The 27843-nt window shown below is 41.9% G+C and overlaps 1 protein-coding gene across 1 annotated transcript in view; it reads right to left on the bottom strand.

The window, feature by feature from the left end:
• Positions 1-27843, bottom strand: part of dntt (deoxynucleotidyltransferase, terminal) — a 77092-nt gene that overhangs the window by 12375 nt on the left and 36874 nt on the right. Inside the window, exons 8-10 of the mRNA XM_076743614.1 lie at positions 26222-26324; positions 16794-17042; positions 16235-16318 (exon numbers count right to left, since the gene is read on the bottom strand). Coding sequence (XP_076599729.1) covers positions 16235-16318; positions 16794-17042; positions 26222-26324 — 436 coding nt within the window. The remainder of the gene's footprint in view (positions 1-16234; positions 16319-16793; positions 17043-26221; positions 26325-27843) is intronic.

Consider the following 27843-nt stretch of genomic DNA (forward strand, 5'->3'; position numbering starts at 1 on the left):
ACATATTTTTTGTTCACCATTAATTTTTTTCCAACATCCATTGGCCGAATGAGCAATTTGGTAGTCTCCAGCTCTAGGACAGAATTGTTAGTTGATCAGTCCACCACTTTCATCCAGATGGAAGTCTGTGTTGTACAGACGTTCATGGTCCCCAGAGGATGACCTGTAACTTTTCCTCTAGAACTACCTAGAGGCTGATATTGTTGATGCTGAGTGAAGCATCTCAATGTTTGGATGGATTGCCATGAAATGTCAACATCTTTCAGCTGGATTGGTACATGGTACTCTGGGAACCATGAATGCCTGAAGCCCCCCTGACATTTCCCCAAGAGCAACTAAGAGGTTGACGTTTGTTATTTTGAATGAAATGTCACAACAGCCATTGGATGAATTATCATAAAATTTGGTACACACAATTATGCTCCCCTCAGGAGAAAATAAATGGAAAATTAAAGCTTTGGAACTTCTTAATCACAATTTCAAAATGCTAAATGTACTAAATATATATCAAAATACACATGAAACTCAAAGTGAAAAAATTGATGGACTATCATCACGCCAGTGAATCAACACGTAAACTGAATGCTGGAGGACCATTTATGAACTGGCTGTGTAATACCAGGCTTTACTCCATCACAGTGCTCCATTATTGCAGCAGCCCTCCCACTTCACACTCCCCAATCATTCCCATTAACATCCCTTAATTGTTTCTCTGACCTCCACGTGGAACGAGCCAGTCACATGGCAACTGTATCCTGAAATGTATTGTCCATGTTTGCATTGTTCACCTGTCATGAGGGCGTCATCACTTGGGTGGTTGAAGTGAACAGGCTCCTTGTTCAAAGGGAGGAAGGACAAGAAAAGGGTTCTCACACATTTGTGCTCATGAATATCTTGATTTTTCAATGACAATGTAATCACAAGGAAAGATGTGGACAAGTGATTTTCAATATCCAGCTCCTCTGGTGGCCAACTACAGCTTTTTTTTATTGTATATTTTTTTTACTATTTTAGTCCATTTCAGTGCCTTTGTTTGTCCTTTGGTGAATGTTACTTTAAGTTACATAAGACACTGTTCTTTTCCATAAAACAGGCCGTGGCAAAGGAAACATTGCCAGCATCCTGCAGTGAGTTTAGGATGGCATTTTTTGTCAAAACAACAGGAAAGCACACATGATGAGATTGGTCAGAAAATCTCAGGAGTGGAATTAGATGTCACTGCAGCAAACACATTCACATTACACTCAATGAATGCTGTCACTGTATAATCCATCATATATCCATGCTGATTTACCTGTCTGCAATCATTCCACTCCACTTCCGTCTTACAGTCAGAGCCTTTCAAGACCAACTCAGGGACATAGCAGAGAAAACGTCCAAGCCAGTGTGATCAAAGCAAATCCCTGAAGTGAAAAATTCCTTGAACCCCTTTTGACTGGCAGGGGAAAAAAAGAAAAAAAGGGAAATATGTGCAGGCTTTTATGGCAAACCAGCAAACTCATGTCTTTGTAATGCTGAGTGGCAGCTCCTTCATAGAAGACCAGGGTTTTAATCAGAATAAATGCAAGAAGACACTCAGACCTGTTGCATGGCTACAGCATTAACATGGGCAGAGAATCGACAGAGACATTCCAGGCATGTAGAGGAGATCCTGATTATAGCACCCGCACACGGGTTCACAGATCAGTCAAAAATAACAAGCAGGACAAAGTGCAGCAATAATTGATCAAACCAGGAGTTGTCCAATGTTTTTAAGGATTGTATGGATATGAATGAAAAGAGTTACTGCCGAAGTGTAGCACTGCTAGCACTGCACAAACTGCTATCTTGGCAAGTATGCAAAGACCTCAGTTAAACCTCATAACACAATCAGGATTTAGATATGCTACCCTGATAATTACCAATCTGATGCCATTTGCTGTTATCTGTATTCTGTCTGTAGATCCTGTTATGGATGAGCACTGTGCACGGCAGGTAAAAGGATGAGGGGGTGACAACAGAGACATACAAAAGATCCAATATACTGTACACACAAAATGTGTATTTTCTTTGCCATGTCAGGATTAGTTTGTTAACCAAGATTTTGCCATTTTGACAACTAATCCATGATACATTGGACAAGAAATTCTCTTCTCTTCTGTGTGACTTTGACATTTTGTTGTATCATGGCCACTGCAGGTAACAAGTAAAGAAGCCAGATCATTCTCCAATCCATTTGTGTGGAATGTCCACATCAGGTGTGTTAAGAAGCGCTCACTGACCAGGTAAAACAACCTGTGCTTATTACAACTTTTACTCCAATGACACGCAGTGACTCAGAAAGGGACCTGTACTGTCCCATTGTTTAAACCAAACATGCAGACCACAGAGTTCATGGGTGGATGCTACTTCCTACTTCATCCCAATGTGTGAAATGGGATTGACACCAGCGGCATGTAGCAGCCAAGTCTAATTGGTTGTTACACCCTACAACTGTATTGTGATGTTATCTTCGATTTTATGACTTGGGCCATCTTTCATGTTCATCTTCAACGGGGCATCCACCCACACGATAACTCTACAGTACTCAGACAATGCTAACAAGCTAATGTTCAGTATATTTAATCTTTACATGTTCCCGCTCAAAGTTTTGCATGCTAGCTTGCTAACATTTGCTAACTAGTACACAAGTACTGCTGAGGATGTGATTTTATTCAGGTATTCAGTCAAAAAACAAGTTATTAGATAATTAATATTAATCTCATTACTATTCATCTAATTGTGTTTCACTCAGAATCACAAATGTCGACCTCATGGTAGAGGACATGATTGAACAAGACTTGGTTTCAAGCATAGCACACATACATAGCCTTGAGAGTAGCAAAAGTGTCGTGAAAAGAAATGTCACAGCAACAACAGTGAACACCAGCTTTAGAAGAAAAGCTTAATACTAAGAGGGCTTACAGCTCTTGCTGCAAAACCAAAATCTCCCAGTTTCCACACTTGTACAGACATTCTCTCATCCTCATGAGTTTCTCACTGCATTTTCTGCAGAGATTTTACTGCTGGCCTAGCTCCATGCTTGTTTTGAGTTTGTCACCACACATTGTGAGAATGCACATGTTTGCAATATTCAAGACGGTCCAATTTTCCAAATCCTATTTCCAAATCCGAATGAATCTTGTAATCTGTAATTTTCCGTCCTTATCTCACAGTTAGGTGGGAGCTTCTCTTGGAACGTACGACAAGGTTTTATGGGAGAAATCTGGAGCGGACGGCCTGTAAATATGAGATATGTTGAGATTATTTAAATCCTGGAGTCTGATCCCTGCTTAAGAAGCAACTCCTCATCCAGCTCTGCTCTGCGCCAAGATGTCTTCATGCAGTATATTGGTCTATTTTTATAACTGCCCAATTTTTCCTGGACAGTGCTGTCACATCACTGTCAATTGTTTTTGAGTTTCTTGTTGGCTCCAAGGATGAAAATCGCCCATTTTATGATATATGACCACACGTAGGGGACATAGTGAGTATGTTATTACCTGAGATGACGTTTCTACCTGTAGTGATGACATTGGTACCCATGGTGATGACATTTCTATCTGCAGTGATAATGTTTGCACCCACAGGGATAACTATTCTACCCACGGCGAGGATGATTCCAGCCATGATGATGATGACATTTCTACATTACATCCTCATATCAATGAAGTTTTTTGCAAAAATGATGACATTTCCCCAAACAGTGATGACAATTAAACGTGCAGCGTTACGTTTCTCCTCTGAGCAGTGATGGATGCTTATTGGCTGACACACACTGTGAATAGCTTTTTGATATGGCTGGCTCCAATAGTGTCCCGCCTTTTAAACTTCATCAAATTTTTGGGGATGTGATGGCTTCAGAAAATCCTTTTTTCATTTTTCTGCTTTTTCCCCAAGTTTTTTTTCGTCCACCTCGGATGCATGTACTATACTACCACACGGTCAGTGTACAGAATGCAGTTCAGGGATGTCATCACTGGTCTGTTGGTCCAACACTTTGCTTCAAAATCAGTATTACCATGAAATCTAGTACAGACAGTCCTGGTCGCCAGAGGATGAATCCTAATAACTTGGGTGATCCGTGACTCTCCTCTAGTCCCACCAGCAGGTCAAACTTTTATTTTATCTTGTTTCAGCATCTGCCACATGGATTGCTCGATAAAATGATGGTCCACACATTTATGTCCCTCTCAGGATGAACTGAGTAATATGTGGTAGCTTTTCATCCAGTGTTGTCATCAGATCTAATTCTTAATTTGTCACATACTTTGCTTTATGATTAAATACCTGCCAAATTAATGATATTCCCAGCATCCTCAGCTCTACTTTGTATTTGGTACTAATTAGCGAATATTAGCATGCTAAAGTACTAAACTAAAGCAGTGAACATGGTGAACATTATACGTGATTTGCATTAAATAGTTATAATGCACATCTAATTTGTGTTATCAAACATGTCCTCTTACCTAAACCACTGAATAGGTTGATTGCCAATGACTCCCAAAATGACATGACCATTACAGAATACCAGAATACGACCCTTTATCGTCACATGGTCAACAGTTTGCATAAGTTTAGGTGCCAAAACTACTTGATTAAGTTTAGAAAGAGATCATGGTTGGGCTAAAAATAAGAACACTGCTGTTACATCCGTGACGTGTCCATTATCTAAGTTAAAATAAGTCAACGCTGACTGTTGGTTTCTCACAGGACACACACAGCAGTCTCCATCCACCCCACATTGCTACTTTCTTACTCTTCACTACATCACATGACTTCCCCCTTTCCTCCAATCATAATTACTACGACTACTAGAGGTCGCTGCCTAACAGTAAACATAAATATGGGTTGCGATAACCTGCTCACAGGCAATCATTACAGCTGTTTTTCTGTTGAGATCGAGCTGACTTTACAGCACGGAAATGCTTCCTAAAAAGAATGAGGTGGACATTAAGAGCCACATGTTGAGAAACTCTCTAACTGACATTGATCTCTCTCTCTTAAGTGACACAAACAAGCTTAACTCAGACAGAATAAACCACTGCATTCTGTCAGATCAACATTAGGTGTTTTATCTTTGACAATCATCATGATGAGTTAAACTGTTCATGTCATGCTTTGAAACTGGTCCCCATTCAAAGACTCTGACTGCATGACACACTGATCTCTGCAAAGGCCTGAGCACATTTCATTCGTAATGTTTTCTGTGTGCATTTACACCTTTAACAAACATTTTCTTGTCCAGGTACAGAATAAATTTTGTAACAAGGTATAAATGAGCTTGAAACATTTCTCCCACATGCATTTGCTCTTTCTGTCTAACCTTTATACTCCATACTGCACGAAGTTCTTCACCAATTTATGTCGCTAAACTAGGACTAAGGGCAAAAGAGAGCACAATCCAATACTGAGAGCAAAATCAACCACTAACAAACTGCATGCCGCCTATAATAAAATAGACTATCTACAAACTAGAGAAAGCCAAGAGGAAGGAAGCAAAGAAAAAAAAAACTTGAAATCAATTTCTCTTGCTGAAAATAGAACACCCAGTGTAGCAATTACCAGTGTAATGTTCCTGGAATACCCCTACTTCCACAACAATAATAAACAGTGACGATGCTTCCACTTAGTGTGCTTAATGAAATGCTACATATTGTTTGTAGCCATGTTAGGCAAAGGAAAAAATAAACTTTCCCTCTGGCTCACGCTTCCTTACCTTCACTCGGCCCTCCTCAGTTACATTTTCTATGAATATTATGAGGATACACAGCAGAAGTGGGTGCACGTCTCATTTTAGCAATTTGATTCTCGCTCTCCTCGCTATTGGCTGCTTAAAATATGGGCAATGAACAGGAATTCTTTTTTTTTTACTGCTTATTAATAAGCAGAATTGGATTAAAGCTGTCAGCTAAAGGTTTACAACAGAAAGAGAAACGGGAATAAGGGGGCATGAAATTGCTGCTTTCTTTTGATTGGTATGGGATCATATTTGTTCTTTTATGGTCACAGGCAGAAGGGGCTGGTGGATAGGATGCTACACACCTCCAGTGTGAATCTGTAATTCTCATTTATTCTGGAGAATGGTGACACTATGTTACAGCCTGAGGAAGATAACTGTAGCTGTTCAAATGAGTGCGTGTGGTTTAGAGGCCATGTGTGACATCTGTGTGTGTGTGTGTGTGTGCAGGGGGAAGTGAAGGCCACAGAAACCATGAAGCCCTTCTTCACATTACCAATAAAAAGATACTTTCTCCATTGCACCAAATATAAATCGATTAACTTGGGTTGGAAGCTAATAGCCACGCTGAAAACCAAATGAACAGGATCAACTGCTGACCTTGAAAAAGAAAAACCATGACAATGTAACCCTCCTCTTTCAAACGCAGCTCCACCAGGTCTATTCATCTACCTCTGTTAATTAAAATTCATAAGAACAGACGTGCCATCAAGGTCGAGAAGAAACGTTTGCACCCCCCCCCCCCACACACACACACACAAATCGCTCCATTTAGAAGCAGCGGATTTCCCAGCTCTCCCAGCCTGCCACCAGGATGTTTAGAGGACAGAGACCCCACCCTCCTTGGCTCACTTGTCTGTCACAACTTCTGTTCAGGTATGTGCGTGTCTTACACTATGTGATGCCCTGAGGGTCCCTGTGCCACCATCCGCTAAATTAAACCTCCCCCCCACCCACTTCCTCTGCTCGCTGAGAGGGGCCTCCTTTCAGGCGGTTCCCATCCTCACTGCAAACACTGGCTGTGTGAGCACCAGCCTGCTGGGGGAGCGCTCGAAACCGCCGCTCCCCAAAGCCCAGTGCAATTGCCCTGTTATTGTCCACTCATCCACTGCTCAGAAGGGGGAAGGAGGGTGGGGGGTCGAAAGAGCTGTGAGCACTCTACATCCCAGATACCGTAATTTGACAGAGAGCTTTGTATTAAATTCTGCTGGTACCCCGGCGGACAGACAGAGAGAGGGTGTAGTGGTGGAGCATATTCTGAGAATGGAGGACTATCTTCACTTTGTGATCACGTTTAAATTAAACATGCTGTCTTTGTCAAGGAAGAGTTGGGGGGATGGGGGGGGGGGGCAGTCTGCAGAATGATGTTCATTTAGTTATGTATTTTTAAAAAGGGAGCCTCCTGTGGACCCTCATGCTGCTGTTAGTGCATAAATTTGTGCAAAAAGGTTTCAACAGTTTTCCTTTTTACACATAAAGACAGTCCGGCAGGAATCTAATATCGGTACAAGCCAAAAAATCTGCTTCAGCTGTTTTTCTTGACTTTAAAGCCACAGTGTGTGGATTGTTTATGTTGAATATTACAGCACCTTGAATGTTTTTCTGATGGGATTCGTTTTTGTTGTAAAAAGTTTAAAATCTTCTGATAGATGCAGAAAATTACGATGGAAAAAACATGAAATTTTACATCAGAGTTTGTGAATTTATTGATTCATTTTCATTTTAGTATTTTGAGGTTGTTAGATGTGAGAAATACTGAATAAATTCTGATACATTCAAATAAATATTTTTGGATTTATAAATGTGTTTTGGTCTGGGCCTGCAGAGTGACAGCCTGCAGAGGTGTCTCACATTGGTTAAAAGTAGGTCTTATGACTGCAGCACAGAAACACAGGTGACTGAACATATATCAGTGTGACTGTATAAAATATCACAGGTCATGATGAACGCACACTATCTCAGCTGAAGCATGACGTATTGAGCCGATTATTTGGGTTTTATTTAAACATTTGATATAATGTTACATCATTTATTTTTCCACATTTCTCCTTTCTTTTAATAATGGATATTTTAACATAGATTAAAATTTGCAGAATCCAGATACCATATGCATTATTTACATTTGAAATAGAATAATTTAGTGATTAAAACCTCCGTGCCATCGATGTCCCAGCAGTGTTGCATGACATGGGAGAACACTGTTCTGACCATTTCTTCCTCCAAATACCATTTGATTTTGAGTTTGGTTTCCAGTCCAGAAAAGTATTCGTGACCATAGATCATTATTGAACCACTACGGTGCAAATGGGCTCTTCATATTTCGGGAACCGGTTTTCTTTGGCTCCTCAGCAGTCTGCTCAGTGGTGGACTGAATAGGTTTAAACTGTGATACTATGTTCAGCCAATATTCTGTCATCCAATTCCAGTAGTCCTTACCCAACTAACCTTCCATTTCTATTGTGAAGCTTTAATCAATACATTAAAGAAGCACACCTGCTGATGACATTGAAATATGAACTGGCTCATTCAAATCTGCACAGATTTTGATGCTAAGCTTCCTATTTCTTTGCCAGTGACTGGTGATTTCTAATATACTCATTGTAACTGTATTCAGAGGTATCTTTGTCTCTTCCTGCCCTCTCAGCTGTCAGTCTGGTTGAATCATTGCACAGTGTTTTGTTCTCCAAGTACAAAACATTTTTTATTTTTTATTTTTTACAAACCTTTCGTACAAAATAAAATCTATTTGTAACAAGGACTTTCTACAACCTAAAAGCATGAAATACCATTCAAAAATATTGAGTGGTCCTTTCAGCCAAATGTACAAAGTCAAGCTTTTATGGCAGGCAACTCCAAACTTAGTTTAGAATTGTAGTGTATGTGTTGTACAACTAATGTTTAAGTGTAATAAAACAAGGTGAGGAAACGGTTTTATCTAAATCTACTGTTGATTTTAGCATTTTAAGATGTCGAACTTTCTACAGTGAGAGTTTCATATTTATAACTGATATTAGATGCTGTATTGTGGGTTTCTGAATGCGATGCAGAGCCGGAGGAGTGTCAGTTAGAGAATGTGAATGGGCCTCTCATATCAGGAACTGGCTTTAGGGACCAAAGCCAGGACATCTATGCTCACAGCCTTTTGACCAGAAGCTCATTAATCACACTCCTGCAGATGACATAGAGTAATTACCCTCTGAGAAAGACACATACTGAAACACACGCAAACACACACACACTCCCACTCACGGTATATAACACACTTTATGCACGAGGCATGTGAAAGTATGCATAAATAAGCAGAACAAAGTACAGTGAATTGCATTTACATGAACACATTTTTACCAGGTGCACTTTGGTTTGCAGCTTGGGAACACCTGAGCCACACTGCTGAATACTCACACACACACATACACACAGAGAGTTTCAAGGGTAGATCCTGCCACACATAGAGGGGTGTGTTTTTTTGGAGGTGTTGGGCAGGTCATGGATCCCTCCTGCCCGGGGAGGGAGTCAGTCTGTCTAGGCATGATGAAATCCTCCACCTGTCCTCATTCATCAAGCCCACAACACATATTAATTATCACAAACCTTCAGATGTACAGGAAAGGACGCACACACCCACACACACCCACACACACACACACACACACACACACACACACTTCCCTCAGCCCTCTCCCCCAGCAGACACCACTCCCTCAGACCAGCTCTTCAGTTAAAATTCAGCTGTGGTGGCTAGATACCGATGCTGGTTGTAAGTGCCTGTGGCACTACAAGTCAGCAGAGTATTTTCAGAGGACGGCTAGATGTCAGTTATTGCTAGCAGGGTATCCTAACCCAAACCTGACAGTAGAGGTGCAGTCATATCGATCACAGCAGGGTGCAGTTTGGTGTTTAGTACATTTCAGTTAAAAGCAACCATTTGCTAATTGCAAGTAAACCCAATAGACTCAGTGTCATTTTCCACAGCAGCATTTTTTCCATGGAAACCATAATAACCAAGATCTGAATTCGGGTTGGAGGTATCAAAAGTCTTGAGTTGATGCTTTCAGATGACCCAGAAACTATGACAATGGGGGTCATTTTCACATGAAAAGCACAGGTGTGAATAATAAAATGAATTATGGCTGAATTCCATTTAGTTCAGCTTCAGGATCCTTGTATTGTGCAGGCTGGCTCACACACTGTCAAGGCTTGCTGTGACACTTGAATTATACAGAGCCATCGTTAATGTTACCTGCAACACCTGTGCTTTTCCTACTGTGATGAGTCAAAATGTTGTATGCAAGTATTGGTCAACTTGCATAAAGCAGTCAGTAATACAGTATGAGGCCCAGTATCACGTCAGCGTGTAATACACCCGCCAATCCACTCGAAGATACCGTGTCAGTGTCACGTTTTGTCTCACCTCAACGTGTCACAAGTGCAATGACATTGCAGTACCAGCAGGGGGTAATAATGACAGGGGCAAAGGTCTCCAGCATAATGTTTTGATGGGACGTCAGAGTTCATTTTCTGTGTGAACTCAATAGTTAAGGCTGAGTTTTTATTTTTCGGTTTTCATTTCTTTAAGGAAGTAGCTATTTTAACTCATGTGGACCATTGTGTGAATAACACATTATGCATGATAACAGGTTGCAGTATGGTTAGAGGTAGAAACAGGTCTGCAGCTAATGACCGTTTTCACTGCTGATAAAAAAATGTGATTGCATATGTGATAACAATGACGATTTGAAAATGATGTAAAAGGCGAGGCGTCACTTGAAGAGATGAACCTATACATAATTATCACCTGAATCGTCAGCTTCCCTGTGGCTTTACAGAGCTCCATAAAGAGCTTTCAGCTCACTGTTTACGGGTTTTGGATCACAGTGTATCATTTTCAGCTATGAGGCAGCTGTTTTCAGTGTACACTCCCCGCTCTGCACCAAACACACGCTGTTAGCAACTAGCTGGTGAACATAGCGAAGCATTTAGCAGCTGAAGAGCCAGATATTTCCCTGAGGAGTTGGTAGAGACAAAAACAGAGCTAAAAGAAGAGTGAAAAGTGGATTTATATTCATCAGTGAGTGTTTCAGCACTGCATGGGAATTTCTTGTAATGTTCATTCAGATGTTAAAACACACTCAATTGTTGGTACACTGGAAACCAGCATCCTGGTATTTTCAGTCTCTGTCCACCTATCAAATACTGCTTAACTACAAAGGACAAAGCGACATCTCTGTTGTTGTCATTGTGTGTGAAAACTGCCCCCCTGACAAATGGCCTAATCCTAATGGTTCTTATGATGAAGTGAAAATGCAAAATGGACTTTCAGTTTGTGATTTAGTTCCTTTTTGGGGCTCCTGATTTCCTTGGACTGTCAGGACCGCAGTGTTTGTAATCTGTCACTCTGTCGGTTTAGAAGATTTAGCAGCAAGAAGAAAAGCAGAGGGGGAAATGGTGGAGGAGAAACAAACGTAGCTTAGCATCTCAATACAGCTGTGTTTCCTTTCAAGGAGCTCATACTCTCGACACAGGTTATAGTCTGTTCATTTTGTTATGCGAGGCTTTATGAGCACGCGGAACTGCAGCTGTCAACACACATCTCCTGATGCCCATAAAGCCTTGTGTTGTGGGGTCATTCCCTGTAATTGGTTTGGATAATGTTCCCTCTATGGAGCACAACCTGCACTTTCAGCCATTTCACTGCTGCTCCTTTGGTGTCACCTGTGTTCAAATGACATCATTTTCACCTGTGCAAGCAAATTGAATCACAGTAAACGCTTCAAAGTGGAATCATGTTTGGTGTGCGTGAACCCCAAGTCAGCGTGCCCCAGTGTGACAGCTGACAAGTCCCCTCCCACAGCGATTCCCCATGAGCCTGTTCTTAATTGGGAGGAGATCATTAGCTTCAGTATAGCCCTATAATCTTTTTTTAAGCATTTTATAATAAGACAGAGACCAGCTTGTATCCTTTGAGAGCCTCTCTGAAGCCCACAAGATTAAAGTCCTCTAAATGACCGCCTTTGGTCCTTAGCTGGGATGACACCCCTTTAATCAGACATCAGTCCTCATCGCTCCCCTGTTTCTTTGACACAAGTCACACGAGAAACTCTCCAAAACTACTGGCCAATTAGAGGAGACACAAAAAAGATGAAAGCGCCATTATCACATCGTCCTCAGCCATACGTCGAACCAATTAATGGTGGGACGCTCCTCCTCTCCTGCCCAGGGCGAACACAGGGAACAGCCAGCGTTGTGTGCAGGCAGTGACAGGACAGACACCGGGACACTTAATTGATCTTCATTACGTTAATTACGGCTGTGATGTGGAGCGGAGAATGAAAAACGGGTCACACTGTTGTGTGATTCTGTCTGAATGTGCCCCGTTAAGCTTTCTGCTGACCTTGAAACTAGCCTGGGAAGTGATGGCGCTGCTTAAATGAGCGAGTGTGCGTGCATAAATAGTTTGGCCTCTCACTGCACTTTTAAATCTCCAACGGGCTGATAGTTGTCTGCTGTAAATCTCCTGTTGTGGTCTCATTTCCTCACCCTTCTCACTTTACAGAATCTACTTTTCTTCAAAGTGCTTGACGTACCTTCTTACTTCATCAAACTCAGGCAAACACATGCAGGGTTTCTGCAGGAACGAGTGTGTGTGTGCGTGCGTGTGTGCGTGTGTGTGTGAGAGAGAGAGAGAGAGAGAGAGAGAGAGATTTCCCCCTGTCCAGTCCAATGCACGGATGGCTGCACTGTCAGCAAGCCTGGTTCTGCCCTTGCATTTGAATAAACACCATCTGAGATGGCTGGTTGTGTATAATATCTGTCAGGAAGCTGCCACCCAGTGATCCCACCGACTCTGACCTCTGTCCCCAGGGAGCAGCTGACGGGACATCGCGGTGACAGGGTGTCTCCCCTGTCGATCCGGGCGCTGATACGCCTTACACCCTTGTCCCGCTCCGCTCGCAACTCAAACACTCTGCCTTATGCATTGGAAATGAGCCGGGGCTGCTTTACAGGATGCAATGAAAAGTCGCAAGGATAGGATAAACACGAGCCTCGGAGATGCCTGTCACAAAGATGGATGGTTCCCTGGAATTTTTGCTGTCATCTTGTCAGTACTATAAACTTTTCCCTGCTGAATAATTGAGTCCTTCAGCTGAAGAGTCCTGTCAATCTTTTTTTAAGTTTACACTCACGCACTTGTGCTTTCAGGGGTATATTTCACTGTCTGATAGCTGTAAATCAGAGAGCCGAGTGGATTAAAGGAAGCTGAGGCTGTGCAAAGCCAGATGACGTACGACTTGCAAATGATTTAATACAAAGACTGCAGGTGGCTTCAGTGATTAACACGTTTCAAGCAAACCTGCATTTGTTAGGTTTCAGTTAGCTAAATCTGAATTATATGACATGATATTCATAACTCCTCACTTGTTGCTCTCTGTGGAAAATGGAGAAATGCGTGCCACCTGTCACCCCTGCCTCCCAGCTCATCACACATGTTGTCAAAACTGATTTCACAGGTGGAAAATGACTTCTCTGCATGGCTAAAAATATCAATGAATCATTGAGACTACGACATGCCAGAGAAAGTAACTGCTAAATAAATGCTTACTTCGTCTGACCAACAGTCCAAAACCCAAAGAGATCTACATTTATAGTGACATCAAACTCCAGCAGCAGAGCTTCGCATTCATCTGAGAAGCAGGCATGAGACGAATGAATCGTTGCCTAATAATGAGATGTCTCGCTCTGCCTCACGTCATTTATTCTTTGTTCCTTGTTTTATTCTGAAATCCGCACCTCTCTTCTTGTTTCAGACACTTCCCTTCCTGGTGGTTACTCCAGTCATTACAAATAAATGACTTAAATGATTGATGATGATGTTCTGCCACCACACTATTTGACTCACTGGCTCAGGACGAGATGAAATTGTAAAGCAGAAATAAATAACCATAGTGCCTTTGATTGATCAGCACATTTCACACAAACGTGCATTCTTTTGGCCTCCCGCTCTCAGTATCAATCAGCTTTCCCCTGATTATAATTTCTGATAATCTTACTCCCTGACGTGTTGCTCTCTGCATGGAAAATGTAAAAATCACTGACACCTGTCACCCCCGCCTGTCACACCTGTTGTCAAAACTGTCACATGTGGAAACTGACTTCCCTGCATGGCAAACTATATCTCGTGTGGCACAACTCAAGGCCTGACTTTATCACAAGTTACCCATTATGACAGCCCATCCTAACATGGTAACATTACCACCACTACATGAGACTTTGAGCGGCTGGATGGAAACACACCTCCCCACTGTTTCATCCCTCCTGAAGCCAGTTAAGTACATAGTTCCAACAAAGACAAGATGTTCCTGAACAAAACCTAATTAGCTCTTGCATTGCAGGCAAACAAAGAGTTAATTAGTGATTAAATTGCAAGAGTTATGCTGTAAATAGTTTTTCATTCCTTTCCTGTGTGCCTTTTTTTCACCACTGTGTACGGCAAGGTTGCGCTTATTTAATTTGGAAATGTCTCCCCAATGTAATTACGTTTACATTAACAAGCTTGTGCTTTCATATATTGAAAAATGAAGATGTGGTCTGTTCGCTCAACTTGCTCTGATGAAGTCATGCATGCGGCACTTTCACTTGTGAGTGTGTGCGACGGAGCGCTGCGCTGGATCCACCCCTCCAAACCCTGCCCACCTCCCATTAGGCGCCGTGCTATAATTAAAAATGTTGTTTTCGCTCCAGAATCACCTTTCTGCTCGCTCAGAGTGGGAGCACCTATAGCTCCAAATAATTTAAGATCATTTGTCAAAGCTTCGTGGTATTCCAACACAGTGGCCCTAAACTAAAAAAAAACCTTTGAGGACCAAACCTTTGATCAATAAACCACAATCCAGATTGATGCGCACACACTGAGGTCACAGTCACACTGCAAGCCTGAGTGCTCAACTAGCATTTATTGCTCAGATCCTTTTTTTGTTTGTTTGTTTGGCTGTTCACATTATTTTTCCTTTTCCAGGATTGTCAGTGATGATCCAGTTGGTGTAACAGACAGGCATTGTGTCATACATTAATATGTGTGGCGCAATGCCTTGATGTTTTACCTTAAGATATAATAGCTCACTATTGCTGGCCACCGAGCCAGCTTCCATAAAATAAGTTAGATAAGATAGGTTGGATGAGATCGATGCAGCTGTGCAAGTCCTCAAAATAATCTGCACATCTGTCACAGCATGTCTCCCTGTTCCTCCTCTCCAGCCACATTTCTGTTTTCTCAGGCTTTTCAGTGATTTTCTACACTTATCCACCAGACACCCTCCTTTCTCCATCACTGCCCCACCCAACCACACACCCGTCCTTACTCCTTACTTTTTTTTGACCGTTTCAGTAAAATTATTGTTATCCTGCTTGACAAAATCTCTTTGAATGTGAAAAACTTTAATGTTGCACCATTACCAGAACTTCCAAGCCAACTGAAAATGGGGTTGGTGGGACGGATATGTCGCTCATTGCTGGTTTGGGCAAAACAAAAGAACAGGAAATCAGCTAACATGAAGACAATGTCCAGCTGAGAGAATGAAGTGAAATGAAATGGCAGTTCAGTTTGATTTCAAAGCCACTTTAGATGTGTGTATTTGGTTGCCTATAATCACAAAGCTGCACAACAGCACAATGTGACCAAGACAGCAAAATACTATGCTGCATTATTCAGCCCACCACTTTAAGAGAAGTGGAAAAATATGCAAACCCTCCCCCCCCAAAAAAATTCACAGGCCTATATTTTAAAACTAACTTGCAACAAAAGAAATGCCATCCGACTGAACTGCCTCTGGTTAGCCTTAATTGTAGTGAAAGCACACAGACAGAAAAGCTTCTCACATTGAAATGAAGTGGCCAATTAAAGCTCGAGAGAAATACAATCTGTAATAACTCTCCAAAATAACACGCCTCTCTCAGCCCGTTTGAATAAATGTGTTATTTGGCGAATGCTTTTTGCTTGCATTGGTAGCCATAGCAAGCTCCAGTTCAGTATAAATACCCTTTAAGTGATACTTATCTCAAAATCCACTATGAAATCCCAAACACGTATTCTGAGCAGAAGATTTTTAATGAACGCTCTCCATTTGCAGCTTGTGTGGTGGGCTGTTTATGGTTTTCTTTTTTTTCTTTTGGAGGTTTCGGCATCTTCGGCTGAAAATATCAGAGTTTGAAACATATTGAGCAAATGATGCAAAGCAGAGATGTGGACTGTGCTGAAGCCGCTTCTGTGGATGATTTGATACTTTTTGTTGCTGCAAAAGCTTGTTAAGATTTGAGCATATTGCAGCTAAAACACTGAACCACATTCCATCAGTCTGTGTTGAGACATTAACTCTGGAGTTTGATCAGTTTTGGTGCACGATGTTGTGACTAATGTGGTCATCTTCACTGCCTTTTTGCAAGTTTTTATCCGACGTGCGTATCTAAGGCTGCACTTCGTACCTTGTTTTTGTCGTACAGGCAGTGGTTGTCCAGAAGCATCTGCCGCTCCACTCGAGCGAATCTCCTCAGGTCTCTCTCAAACTGCTGTGGAAGAGAAAAATCGATAGGCTGAAACTAAATATCTGCTTTCTTTGTCTGTTTTATGGCATTGAATGGAAACAGTGGTACCTGAATGCATTACTTTCTTCCTGAAGGACTTAATTCCTTTTCATCCCATTCAAAAGAAGAGGTTTTATATCGCACATATTTTCATGTATTACTTGCATATGAGTTTGTATTCATTTTAATATCTTTCAGGATTCTTTTGAAGGTTAGTGGCTGTTGTAAATGTGTGTGTCTTTAGAACCCGATTTAAGAAATTAATTAAACCCCTATTTAGCAAAATACAGGCAACCTTGATGTTGTTCTTGTGTCAAAACATCACATTGTCTTGGCATACATGTGGAATGATTCATCATGAAATACAGTATCATCTGCTTTTTTCTATTTTTTTTTTAAACCCATGGATTTGACCTGCAGCTACTGCTCACTGTCATTCACTCAGTATAATCCTTCATACCCTGGAGCCCGACCAGCCCAGGAGAGTAAAGGCGTAACGATCCATAGGTGGCGACACCAGGTCCACGCGCACTGCCCTCCAGCCCCTGCTGTCCCCCTCGGCAGTGTGGAGACCCCCCTCCACTTGGCCACCCTCCAGCCGTAGAATCAGGAAGCACTTTGCAAAGTGATCCATGGCCTCAAACCTGCAGCTGGGAAGCTTTGACATATCAAAGGTGGAGGCCTGGTAATCACAGAACAGCAGAATGCCCTGGGGAAGAGAAAAATGAAGTGTCTCAGCATGGATACCAGTAGAAATTAATAATCTTTACTGGGTTTACTGTATGTTATAAATGTAGATCTTTTCAGATACAAAAGATACACAAAAAATATTCCATATAACTATTAATAAATTTATTTTTGTTACACTTGATGATGACAGCTTAAATAGTATCATTAAATAAGTAATGCAGCTGAAATTCTGAAAAAGCCATTTTGCGTGGGTCTTGGCAAGTGACTTTAAGGAGGACAGCCAGTCCAATCTTTCTCAAGTGGGCACCCAGGGGCCCTGTCAGCAATAAGCCGGTCACCTTTCATCTTTAGCCCAGACTTCAGAGCAGCCAAAAAGAGCCTGATCTGAGGATCAGAGCCTTCACACTGGCACAAAGAAGGTTAAAAGTACTGGAGCATAATCTGTGGGCAAGGTACTGATCAGCCTTAAATGCATCAAATAACTCATCAATTCCCAAACTGACACCAAAGTAAGGACACCATATTCAGAGTAATGTGGTCTCTTAGTGCTGGACCAAAGCACTGAGGCTTTTGCCAGACTTGAGTCATGCCTTGTTTGCATTATGGTGATTAAGATGAGAGGCTATCAAAAGCCTGCACGCTTATCTCTGTGTCACTGACTGGCAGGAGCCATTTTTTTAATTTGTGTTTAAAAGACTGAGTTACCGGAATACTGCTCATGGTTTGAACTTGGATCAAAAAGCCCAATTACAGTAAATTGCTTCAGTTCATGGCCTGATGTTATTTGAGACCATTAGAGTCACTTCTGCCCAGGCAATCAAAACAACTTCTCTATTACCACAGATAGGCTGCAGGAGGTTTGATGACATTCAGGCCTGTATATCTGCCACAAAGTGATGTTATTTTCATTAGTATACTTAAGGAAGAGAGTAGAAGAAGAAAGGATGAAATGGCTGACTATTGCCAGTCTGGCAGACAAAGAGCACTATTGCCCCCACTGTCTTACCCAGAGCTGAGCCTTTAAGTACACCAAAGTCACTTTTCCTTTATTTGACAGGTAGGATGAGAGTATAGCCACTAAAAAATCAGCCTTTTACTTGAAACCTTGTAAAAATGTTGGGATCAGCTGTAATTTAATGCAGCAGCCCTTTCACACAGCACTGCCCAGTTTCTGGGTTCATCATAAGTACGTTTAAAATCTCAACACACGGTTTTCAGTGCTGTGGTTGTGACAGAATGCTGACCACTTCTTACTAAATGTTCCGGGTTTCTTGAAAACCAGATTCTTCATAATGTTGGGCATAAAAGTTGAAAGTGGTTAGCTAAGGTTATGTTTCTTTAAACGACACTGGATATCTGCCATCTTTAAACAGTGAGTGGGATTTTGAATAGGTGATGTCCGGTGGATCTAATTTGTGGAACATTAATCATTGCTTTTTTTTTCTTTTTTTTGTAGTGAAGAGTGGATGAAACGCCGTTATAATTGGTACAGACATTCTAAATTCGAACAACTCTGACTTTCTGACATTCCCATTAGCCTCACCTCTGCTTTGTGCTAATTAGCGAGTCAGTGAACGTGGTAAACATCACACCTACTACAAATCACCATGTTAACATTGTCATTGAGACGTTGCCATGTAGTTTCAAAGACTGCTGTGTCTATAGACAAACAGAGAGAACATATAGAGCTGCATCTCCACCAAGCCTGTAAAACTATATTGGCCTAAGCGACCCACAGTTAAATCTAATTGCTGACTCCTGCTGCAGACTCGTGTTTCCACTTTGTTAATGTAAAAATTTTCACTGCTTTTTGGAAATTCTCCCTTTTAGCATATATTTGTACTGCACATGATTTTTCATATTTTTACTGCTACTGGCTCTGAAGTATTGCAGTCAGTCATGTTTATACTTATAGCATGAATACATTGATGGAATCTACTCACTGATGAAATCAGGAGCAAAGTCAACTTAATTAGTTCAATTAAGCTTGAAGAAAAAAAACAACTTCTGTCATGGCCGAGACCAGGTAGCTCTAAGGCCTATGGATGCCAGTAACAGGACATGGACCACTATGTGAACAACTGGTCAGACCTGACATCAGTCCAGTTTGAGCCCGATGTGGTGAAAAAAGGGGATGGCTGAGTGTAAGATCCAATAGAGAGACGAGCCTCCAGTCAGCCATACTAGGTGGCTGAAGCCCATTCCCTGGTAAATGGTTCCACTCCTTAGACAATGGAAATCTCTGCCAAGTAAGATGTCAGTGTGTTGGAGAGAGAGAGAGAGAGAGGGCCACTGATGAGAAACAAAGCCATAAGTGGAGAAAAGAGTGAAATGGGGTGAGTGTGAGAGAGCAGGAGAACAAAGCGTTCAACCTGTAAGAAAAAGTAAGAGGTAGGTGGACGAGGAGAAGGAGAGGAAGACAGAACGGGAGAGAGGGGAACAAGACAGGGAGTCTTTGAATTGATTTCCTCCGGGCCTAGGCCTGGCTGATTATGCTTCTCCCTGGATGCAGGAGTGTTAAGGCGATTAAGATTACAAATTGTCAATTTAATTCTAGCGCCCGGCGTAATTGTTGGGATACTACTCTCCTCTCACTGGCCATAAATCTGCTGCACTCTCCTTAAAGAGCAATAATTGGGGAAGCCAGTGCAGCGAGCAGCTACTCTGTCTGTCCAGCCAATGACTGAGGTTAATCACAAAACATTAAACACCTTGTCAGCACAGCCCGAATAAACAGTCCTGCCCAACCGTCAAACTGCACAATCAGACGAGGACGGTGCTTCCGAGAAGTCACCGAGAGAGCAGCTAGTGAGAAATCCAAGGCGTTGGTCGTGAAAATCTTGAGGGACCCACAGGGAGCAGATCTCCAAGAAGTCAGCCCTCCTCACATTTCCTCCTCTAATTATCTTCAAGGGTCGACTCATTTGTCGTGCAATCGCAGGCAAAAATTCTTGACGTTGCCCTCTGCTGCACCCCTGGAATGCTCTCCCTCTGCAATTACAGGTAACCATTCACCTTCCAGTAATGGGCAGGGAGAGGGATTCTTAAAGTTCCCTTTACATTCAGTAATAGCTTAGCTGAAGGCACTGACAGTCCCCACTTAGATAATGAGGCCAGAATGACAGCATCAAAAGCACTTAAACACTGACTAATCTGAAATTAAAATCCCCACGAGCCACACTTGAGACAAGTTGTGGGAGAAGGTCTGCAACCCATCTCATACACGAGGCCGCAAATGTAGGTCACTTCTTATTCTGGTGGGTATTTCAGTCCCTCCTGGCAGTGCATTCCTCTCAGCCCTGAATCATTTTGATGCCTTCAGAGAGAAGTATCAATGAGTTATGATGACAGTTGCACAGACCATTAAATACCTGGATATGGACGCCCTTCGTTCGATGAGGTTTGTGGCCCTTCTGCCTACACACGTACTGCAGTCGCTCTGCTTTCTCTCAGTCTCTCTCTTTCTGACACACATACACTCACAAATCCGCCATAAAAACAGGATGTCATGAAGTTCCCCGTCTCAGCATGGCCGGGGGCTGTTTAGCCCAATAGTGCTCTGTAATCATCTCCTACGCAGCAGGTAATGTCAGCGAGCATCTGAGAGTAAGCTTATTCCACCAGAACTGTTTACAGAGGGAATTACAGAGGAGGACAGCAGGAAGATAATCTTTCCCCCAAAGCTTCGCCCCTGAGCGCTGAGAAAAAAAAGTCAAGAGAACACGGCTTTTGAAATTGTGATCTAAAAGCTTTTAGTTTTTCAATTTGACTATTTACTCAGGGCCTTTTCTTGAGAGAGCAAGATGAGTGATCGCAGCAGCCAACGTGGCCACCTGCATCCGGAGGACGAGCGCGATGTTGTCAGGGGCGCGTGGCGCTCTCATCTCATCTCACATTCTCTCTGACTCGCAGAAAGAGACTTCAAAAGTCGCCTTCAAGTCACAGATTAGCGTGAGTTAGCTAGGACCGTTTCAACCGCGCTTTGACTTTGATATGGAGCTTTGCCGAAATGAAAGAGACTGATTGCTGAAATTAAAGCACGCTGGTTTGTGTGTCTGTATGTGCGTCCTCTCAATGTCAGTCAAAATAGCCTTTACCGCTCCCATTTTAGTTACATCTCTCTGTGACTGCAAGCCAACCTGAGTTGTATGGGCAACTCTGCCTGAATCACTTATTCAGCCAAAGGAAAAGCTCTCCGAGCATTAACCACATTGACTCAGACCAAATGCAGAACAATAAAGCCTGAGCTGAATGGTATTATAATGGTGGCGATGCATAGAGAGCACGGCCTTCGGGAAGCAGCATTTATACAGTATTTAGAGACAGAGATGATAGATGGATGGAGGATGAAACATGGCCCTCTCCGTCTCTCTGTTGCTATTACCAGGGCCAAGCTGAATCTCATCTGTCTGCCACAGAAGCTGGTGGCTGACCTTGCCTCTGCCCCCAAGTTATGCTTTCAGAATATCAGCAGGGGCGACGGGGGGGGGGAGAAAAAAAATGATGAACCCGTTTTTACAAGGACGTTTCCAGATAGATGTATTTTTAACTCCCTGCAGGCTGAGGAGGGGTGCTGAAGGGATGCGAGGGGGGTGCAAGGACTGCCCATGATATTAGGCCTGAGTGAAGACACGTGGGCCCCCAGGGGCTTGATTGCGGATGACAAGGTTACACGACTTAGAGTCAACCTCTGCTACCCCCATTTAATCATTGTCTCTTGTGTCCTCGTCCCCGCAGACCTGTCCCCTCTGCATCCCTATTCCATCCACCCGGCTTAGAAGAAAGCTTCCAGTATCACGCTGTCCCCACTTAGGCTCCTAAAGCCTTTTCAACACCTGCCCTACCCGCCTAATTCACTGTCTCACGTCCATTCTACCTCCTCATCCCCGCACATTCACACATACTTTCACAGCTTCACCTCATTCCCTCTACCTATAGCAAGCATAAGTGGCTGCAAGTGGTGAGAGCTCTCCCCGATAACATACAGTAAGTAGGAGGTAATTATCGTCAGGATGGGCCGCTGAAGGAGCGGAGGCATGTGGAGGTGTGGATGGAAGAGTGGACGGAGGGATTTATTTTTAAACCTGGTGATGACAAAAAGAAGCCGACAGCCAGACGAGGCAGCGCTGTCCTGCTCTTCATCAAACACTTGTCTCCTCTCATGACCCTCTCCAACTACGCATTTATCAGACGGAGGAAACCGTGTTGACAAAGAAAAGTCCTTCCACATCCTCATTCTTTTCACAGAATGTCATGCACTGCACATTTTTTCTACTCAATATTCTCCGTTCTCCGAGTGTTTGCATTGGCCTTTGGAGATTCAGTTTTGCTGTGACATCATGTTCAGTTTGCCCGCATGACACTAATTATACGAGACTTTACATATATAGGCATTTTACTGAGGCAAAGCTGCTCTGAAGGCTGACTTAATCTCATTGGAGTGGCTGGTGTGTCATCTGTGGACAACAGAAGAGCCACTGCACTCATATTTAAGATATAAGTGCTGTATATCTAAACACAATATAAACATGCCGTATCTAGACGGAAAGTATAATTACTGGTTACTGTAATAACTCCTGCTGGCCATAGAGGCCATGAGGTGCTCCCTTCGTTGATTGACTACACTGTAAGAAATGGGCAAAATGCTTTTCAAAGTTCAACATAAGGGGTGTTTCAGCAACTTTCAGTTGTCCATCTGACAGAACAGCCATGCTTCTATTTTAATCAGTGCAGCTGTCCATTCAAGCTGGTTCTCATTTTCTACTGTTTTAGTGTTTAGTGCTGTTTGAATGCGAGGAGCTGTGTTGGTGGGACAATCAAATTTATCATGAAAGTTATCGTGGTGACAATTATTATCTTTTGTTGCAATGCTACTCAGTGAGCAGTAGAGATAAGGAATTCATATTGCAAAGTAATTTCCCAGGAATGTGCATGTATCTGATTGGCCAATACTGGATGACATCACGGCTGAGCCAGGTTCGACTTTCTTGCCAGATGTGTTTCTTGCAGAAGCCCTGTGCACTGGGACACTGGCTTCTTTCATTCCATTGCAGACTAACTCAGGCTGCTGACGTCTCATACTACCTTTGGCAAAAGCAAAATAATTGTAGATTTAGGCTCCCATCTTACATAGTGCCAATCTTTTCCATGCATCATAGACAGTACAGAGAGGAGGAATGATTACACTGACCCACAGCCCTTTTCACACATCTCTAAAACCTTTTATTAACTAAGAAAAATAGCCCTCAGCTTTCAGTCAGTGCATTTTATGATAACTTGTCATAATATAGAGTGAAACTACAGTTGAAGAGACCTTCTTCAGAGCAGAGTTTGGACTTGTCAAACATAAGTGTACAGTATCTGCTGAATTGCAATAATTCATAACAAAAGCCCTTGGTTTTGTAGTTAGTTCCACCTGTGCCTTTCCTGCTGTGGCTATTCAAAATGTCTGCTGAGAGAAACTGTTAAGCTGACAATGTAAAGTACAGAATAGGCGTATTTTTGACAGGACACAAAGGAAAAACTGGTGATGCACATCAAGCACCACACTCTAAAAAAAAAGCTTACATTGGTCTCGAGCTTGCTCTCAGTATGACAGAAGAGCTTTTGTTTTGTTTTGTTTTTTAATGTAAAACGTGACAGTTTAGGCAAAATTAAACTTGCGCTTTTAATTTGCACAACATAAACGAATAAGAAGCATGGAAATATAAAGTTCATGTTGTTCTTAATGAAAATTAATTTTAATAAAATTCTACTGTTTTAATTCCTAGCCTCCTCAAAACTGTTACAGGGTAATAAAAATGGGGAACATGCATTGAATGGCAGTGTGACATTCTTTCAGCCTCAGAGCAGGAGAGAAGAAGTTTAGGAACTACTGCCTTAAAGTCTGCTGATCTTCAGGAATCTCAACGGCAAACTCATTATTCATGGATGAAAAACAACCATTTTCATTTCTATTTTTATATTAAAAATAATTCACTTTTGACTCAAGTTTGCCACTTATCTAACTGCAAATCCAATCAATGTCTGTGTAAGTGAACCAGCAGAAGTGACTTGGCAGCTCCCCCTCCCAGGGGCGGAATCTACGCATGCACACAACAAATCATTTTATACTAACTCGGATTTTTCAATTTCGTTTCATGCAAAAGGTGTTATTGAAATTTCCATTCTCACATCAACTCGTGAAGCCAGAGAGCTGGTTGAGGTAAAAGCAGAAGGTGTAAATATCAACATGTTGGACTGCTGTTTGTAGTGATTAACACCTCAGTTTAATGTAATTAGATAAATGTGTTTACACGCACAGAGTTTTAATTGGACACTTCTGGAGAGCACTGATATTTGTCACATTACTGTGATATTAGCAGCAAATAATTGTCATTGAGTGCAGTCAATAATTAAACCATTACGTGTATGTAAACACAGCCTGCCATTACCATTGTCTGTCTGGATGTTTTATCCCTCACTCCCACATTTTCTCTCTATTCTCACTCTCCACTCACTTTCACTCTGCTTCAATCAGTCGCTATCTGTCTGTCTCATCTGTCATCCACATTCATCCTCTCCTTTTTCTCTCCTCTCACTCACCTTTTTTTTCCCCACATTTTCCATTAAAGGATCCAGTTTCCATTAAGGAGACTCCAGGGCTGCCGATGGTCCTTGAGAGCGCAGTTAAAAGTTCTCAAAGTAACCTACTAAATTGTACTATTTCACTTTTACCTGGTTTATTTACCCTTTCTCAATCTATTTCCATTTAAGGCAACGGAACCGGCAGAGCCACGGCCCACCTTTCTCTCAGAGTTTTATACTTAAAAAAAGGCTGCTGTAAGTGTCCAAGGACACAGATATGAACCATGGAAAAATCAATTTTATGCCTTTTTATTGAAGAAATCTACATGAACTGCAGTCAGAGATATGTCCTTAAATTCCTCCAATTTTCACCTAGAAAATGACTTTTGGATTTGTCAAGTTTTTTTTATCATTTGTCTAAATAGTGTTATCAATACAAGATCACGTAATACACCACCTCCTTATTTGGGTCAAAGACAGCCTCCCGTGTCACTGTGCACTGTGTAAGTCTCTGCCTGGACTGGTAGGGTTCACTATGTGTATCACTGTCTAAGTACAGAGTATAGAGCGTCCACTGGCTCCGCTCGCTGTCCATTGACGAGGGGTTCTGAGTTAATGTTGCCGTGGCATATTGTGAAGGGAGATGTGCACTTGGAACTTACTTGACAGCCTAGTTACATAAGTGACAGAGCTTTTTGTTTTTGTTTCTAGAAACAACTTCACGGAAGAAAGCCTTCAAAAGAATATGGACAAAGCCTTTGACTGTAAAACGTGGAATGAGTGATTCGATTTTTTTTCATCCGAACTGTCATACATCTTGTTAATTATCCACTTAAAGGCTTTAGTTTTTACTTTTATGACCCGCCTATTTCTGTCATCGCTGTAGTTATGGGGGGCTGCCTCCAAAATGTCTGTAGCACCAAGGTCTAAAGTAATGTTAAGACTCTTATAGCTAATGCAAATGACAAATGTGTAGTATAATACAATCAAATATCATAGCCTTGCAATTAATATTACCTTATGAGGTTTGAAATGTTAGATTTGTATTGAGACCACATCAAGAGGTGTCACTTCACTCTATGTTGGAGGCTATGTTGCACAGGACTGCATTGTTTTGTAGACTGAACATTGATTCTTGAGTCCCCCTTCAGTACACTGTCTGCTGTATCTTCTTATCTTTCTTCAAAGGAGAACAATAGGACATATGTTAGCTTTAATTAAAAAGTGTTTGATTATGCATATGGGAACACAGATGGCCAGAAAGACCCCTAAGTTTTAGTTCTGTGAAACTCTAAACCAATTTCAGTAGTTTAACCTTAAATGCAAAGCAGTGTTCAAACAGTGCTCTGAACTCATTGTGATGTAACACTCAAGCACCACAAAAGTACAGTGCAGTGCTGCAGTGCTCTGTTTATCATTTTGCTCACAACATTGCACCTACATGTTTAACTTAGCCTTTAATCAATTTCTGTTTTTCCAAAGTACATTTAAATGATGAAATGAAATGATATGTGCTTAAAGCAGTACTGCCTATCGATTATATAAATTGTAGGAAAAGGACAAATTCTATTCACAAATGATTTTGAGCCACACAATCCTGATTTCTTTCCAAAAACAGTACAGCATACTCACTTGCTTTTTCAGTCTATTAATAATGCTGGGTAGCAGACTCTCTTCCTTCCCCAGCTGAGGTGTAGTCACGATAAGGTCTACGTCATGACCAAACTCCTTCCCCCTGGAGATAAAGACATAGGACTGTTACCCACTCACTGTGTCAAGGAAATAATGAAAAGAATTATCTTTTAGTCACAGCCCTTAACTGATGAAGAGGGAAGGTGGCAGGCGGAGCTATTAAAAGCACAGGCCATACTAATGGCACTGACTTTTTTCATTATTCAAACAAGTAATTTGTCCTGAGTTGTTAAGTGTAAAAGCTCCCTTTTTGTTGCCTCAGCTGTCAGAGCTTTAACTTTTATGAGAATCATCATTTTCTACTTGGATCAGTGTCATAAAGCAGACCCATATGGAGCCTCACTGCGCTTACACAATGCATTTTCTTCATCAACACAACTGCAGGCAAGGGATGTTTCAGTACTGGAAATGATTATCAAGCGATTATCAGGCAAAAACATATACATGGACAGCTCAGCAGAGAACCCCAGACATGAATGATGTCTGACTCTGTATTTCTGTTGCACTTTCACACACAACAGTAAGAAATATGACTCAATTAAAGCAGATTTGTGGTTTCAGGGTTTAGATATGTTTTGTTACAGTGAGTAGGCCTAACATCTGGTCTCTTGTTCAACTGTGTCCTCACTGACAATGTGCTGAGGACAAAACTGTCAGAGTAAAATCTTAGTCTTAGAGTCAAAGACGGATGTTCAGCCCTGTGTGAATTTGCCAAACCCCACAATATTTTTGGAGGCTGTGAGTTTCCAAGAACCAGAGGGCTTGTTCTGTTGATCAGTGCTACCTTGTTGTACCCTCATACTGTGGCATATGTTATAAGTTAACCTGTAGTGTAACACACATATACATGTTGCACAGTGCCTCCTGCCAGAGTAGAAACTGTTCTGCAAAAGAAACACGGTTTGTAGACATTCGTGTGACTCGATGGTGCACAGATGCCTTTTGAATAAATCATGCAAATCATTGTCCCATTAATAACGGACAGCAGCAGTTAGCAAGATAGTTAGTTTGCTATCAAACTACTGCTAATACGTTCCCGGCTGTCTAACATTACAGCAAAGAGCGTTGACAGCCCTGGACAACAGTCAGACCTTACAATGCCTTTAAAAAAAAAAAAAAAGCCACTGCGCTGATTATTGCAATCAGGGAATTCTGAGGTCTGATGAGCGGCAACAGCATTGCTGCAAGGCTCTGAGAGGCTGATGCTGTTGGTTTCTTCCTTTAGAAAGTTGCAGCAGCAGCCGACAGTGATGCAAAAGTGGTTAGAAGAGTATCAATCCCTTTTACAAGCATGTGACAACTAACTCTACATTCAGGAAATGTACTATAGGCATAGTTTGCTTTGCAAGATAGCTGTCCACCAGCGGCTGGTTGGCATAGCCATTATATAAACAGAAGATATTCTATGTGAGATAAACAGGTCGAGATGGAGCGAGCAACTACATAAGATCATTTCATAGTAGTAGCATGACACTATCTGAGAATGATACGCATCGATGCAAGGTGCACATGTAATTTATTTCAATAATTTGTCATTGTGGGAGCTCATGAACTTGGTTGTT

Source organism: Chaetodon auriga, chromosome 11 (assembly GCF_051107435.1).
Source record: "Chaetodon auriga isolate fChaAug3 chromosome 11, fChaAug3.hap1, whole genome shotgun sequence".
NCBI lineage: Eukaryota > Metazoa > Chordata > Actinopteri > Chaetodontiformes > Chaetodontidae > Chaetodon > Chaetodon auriga.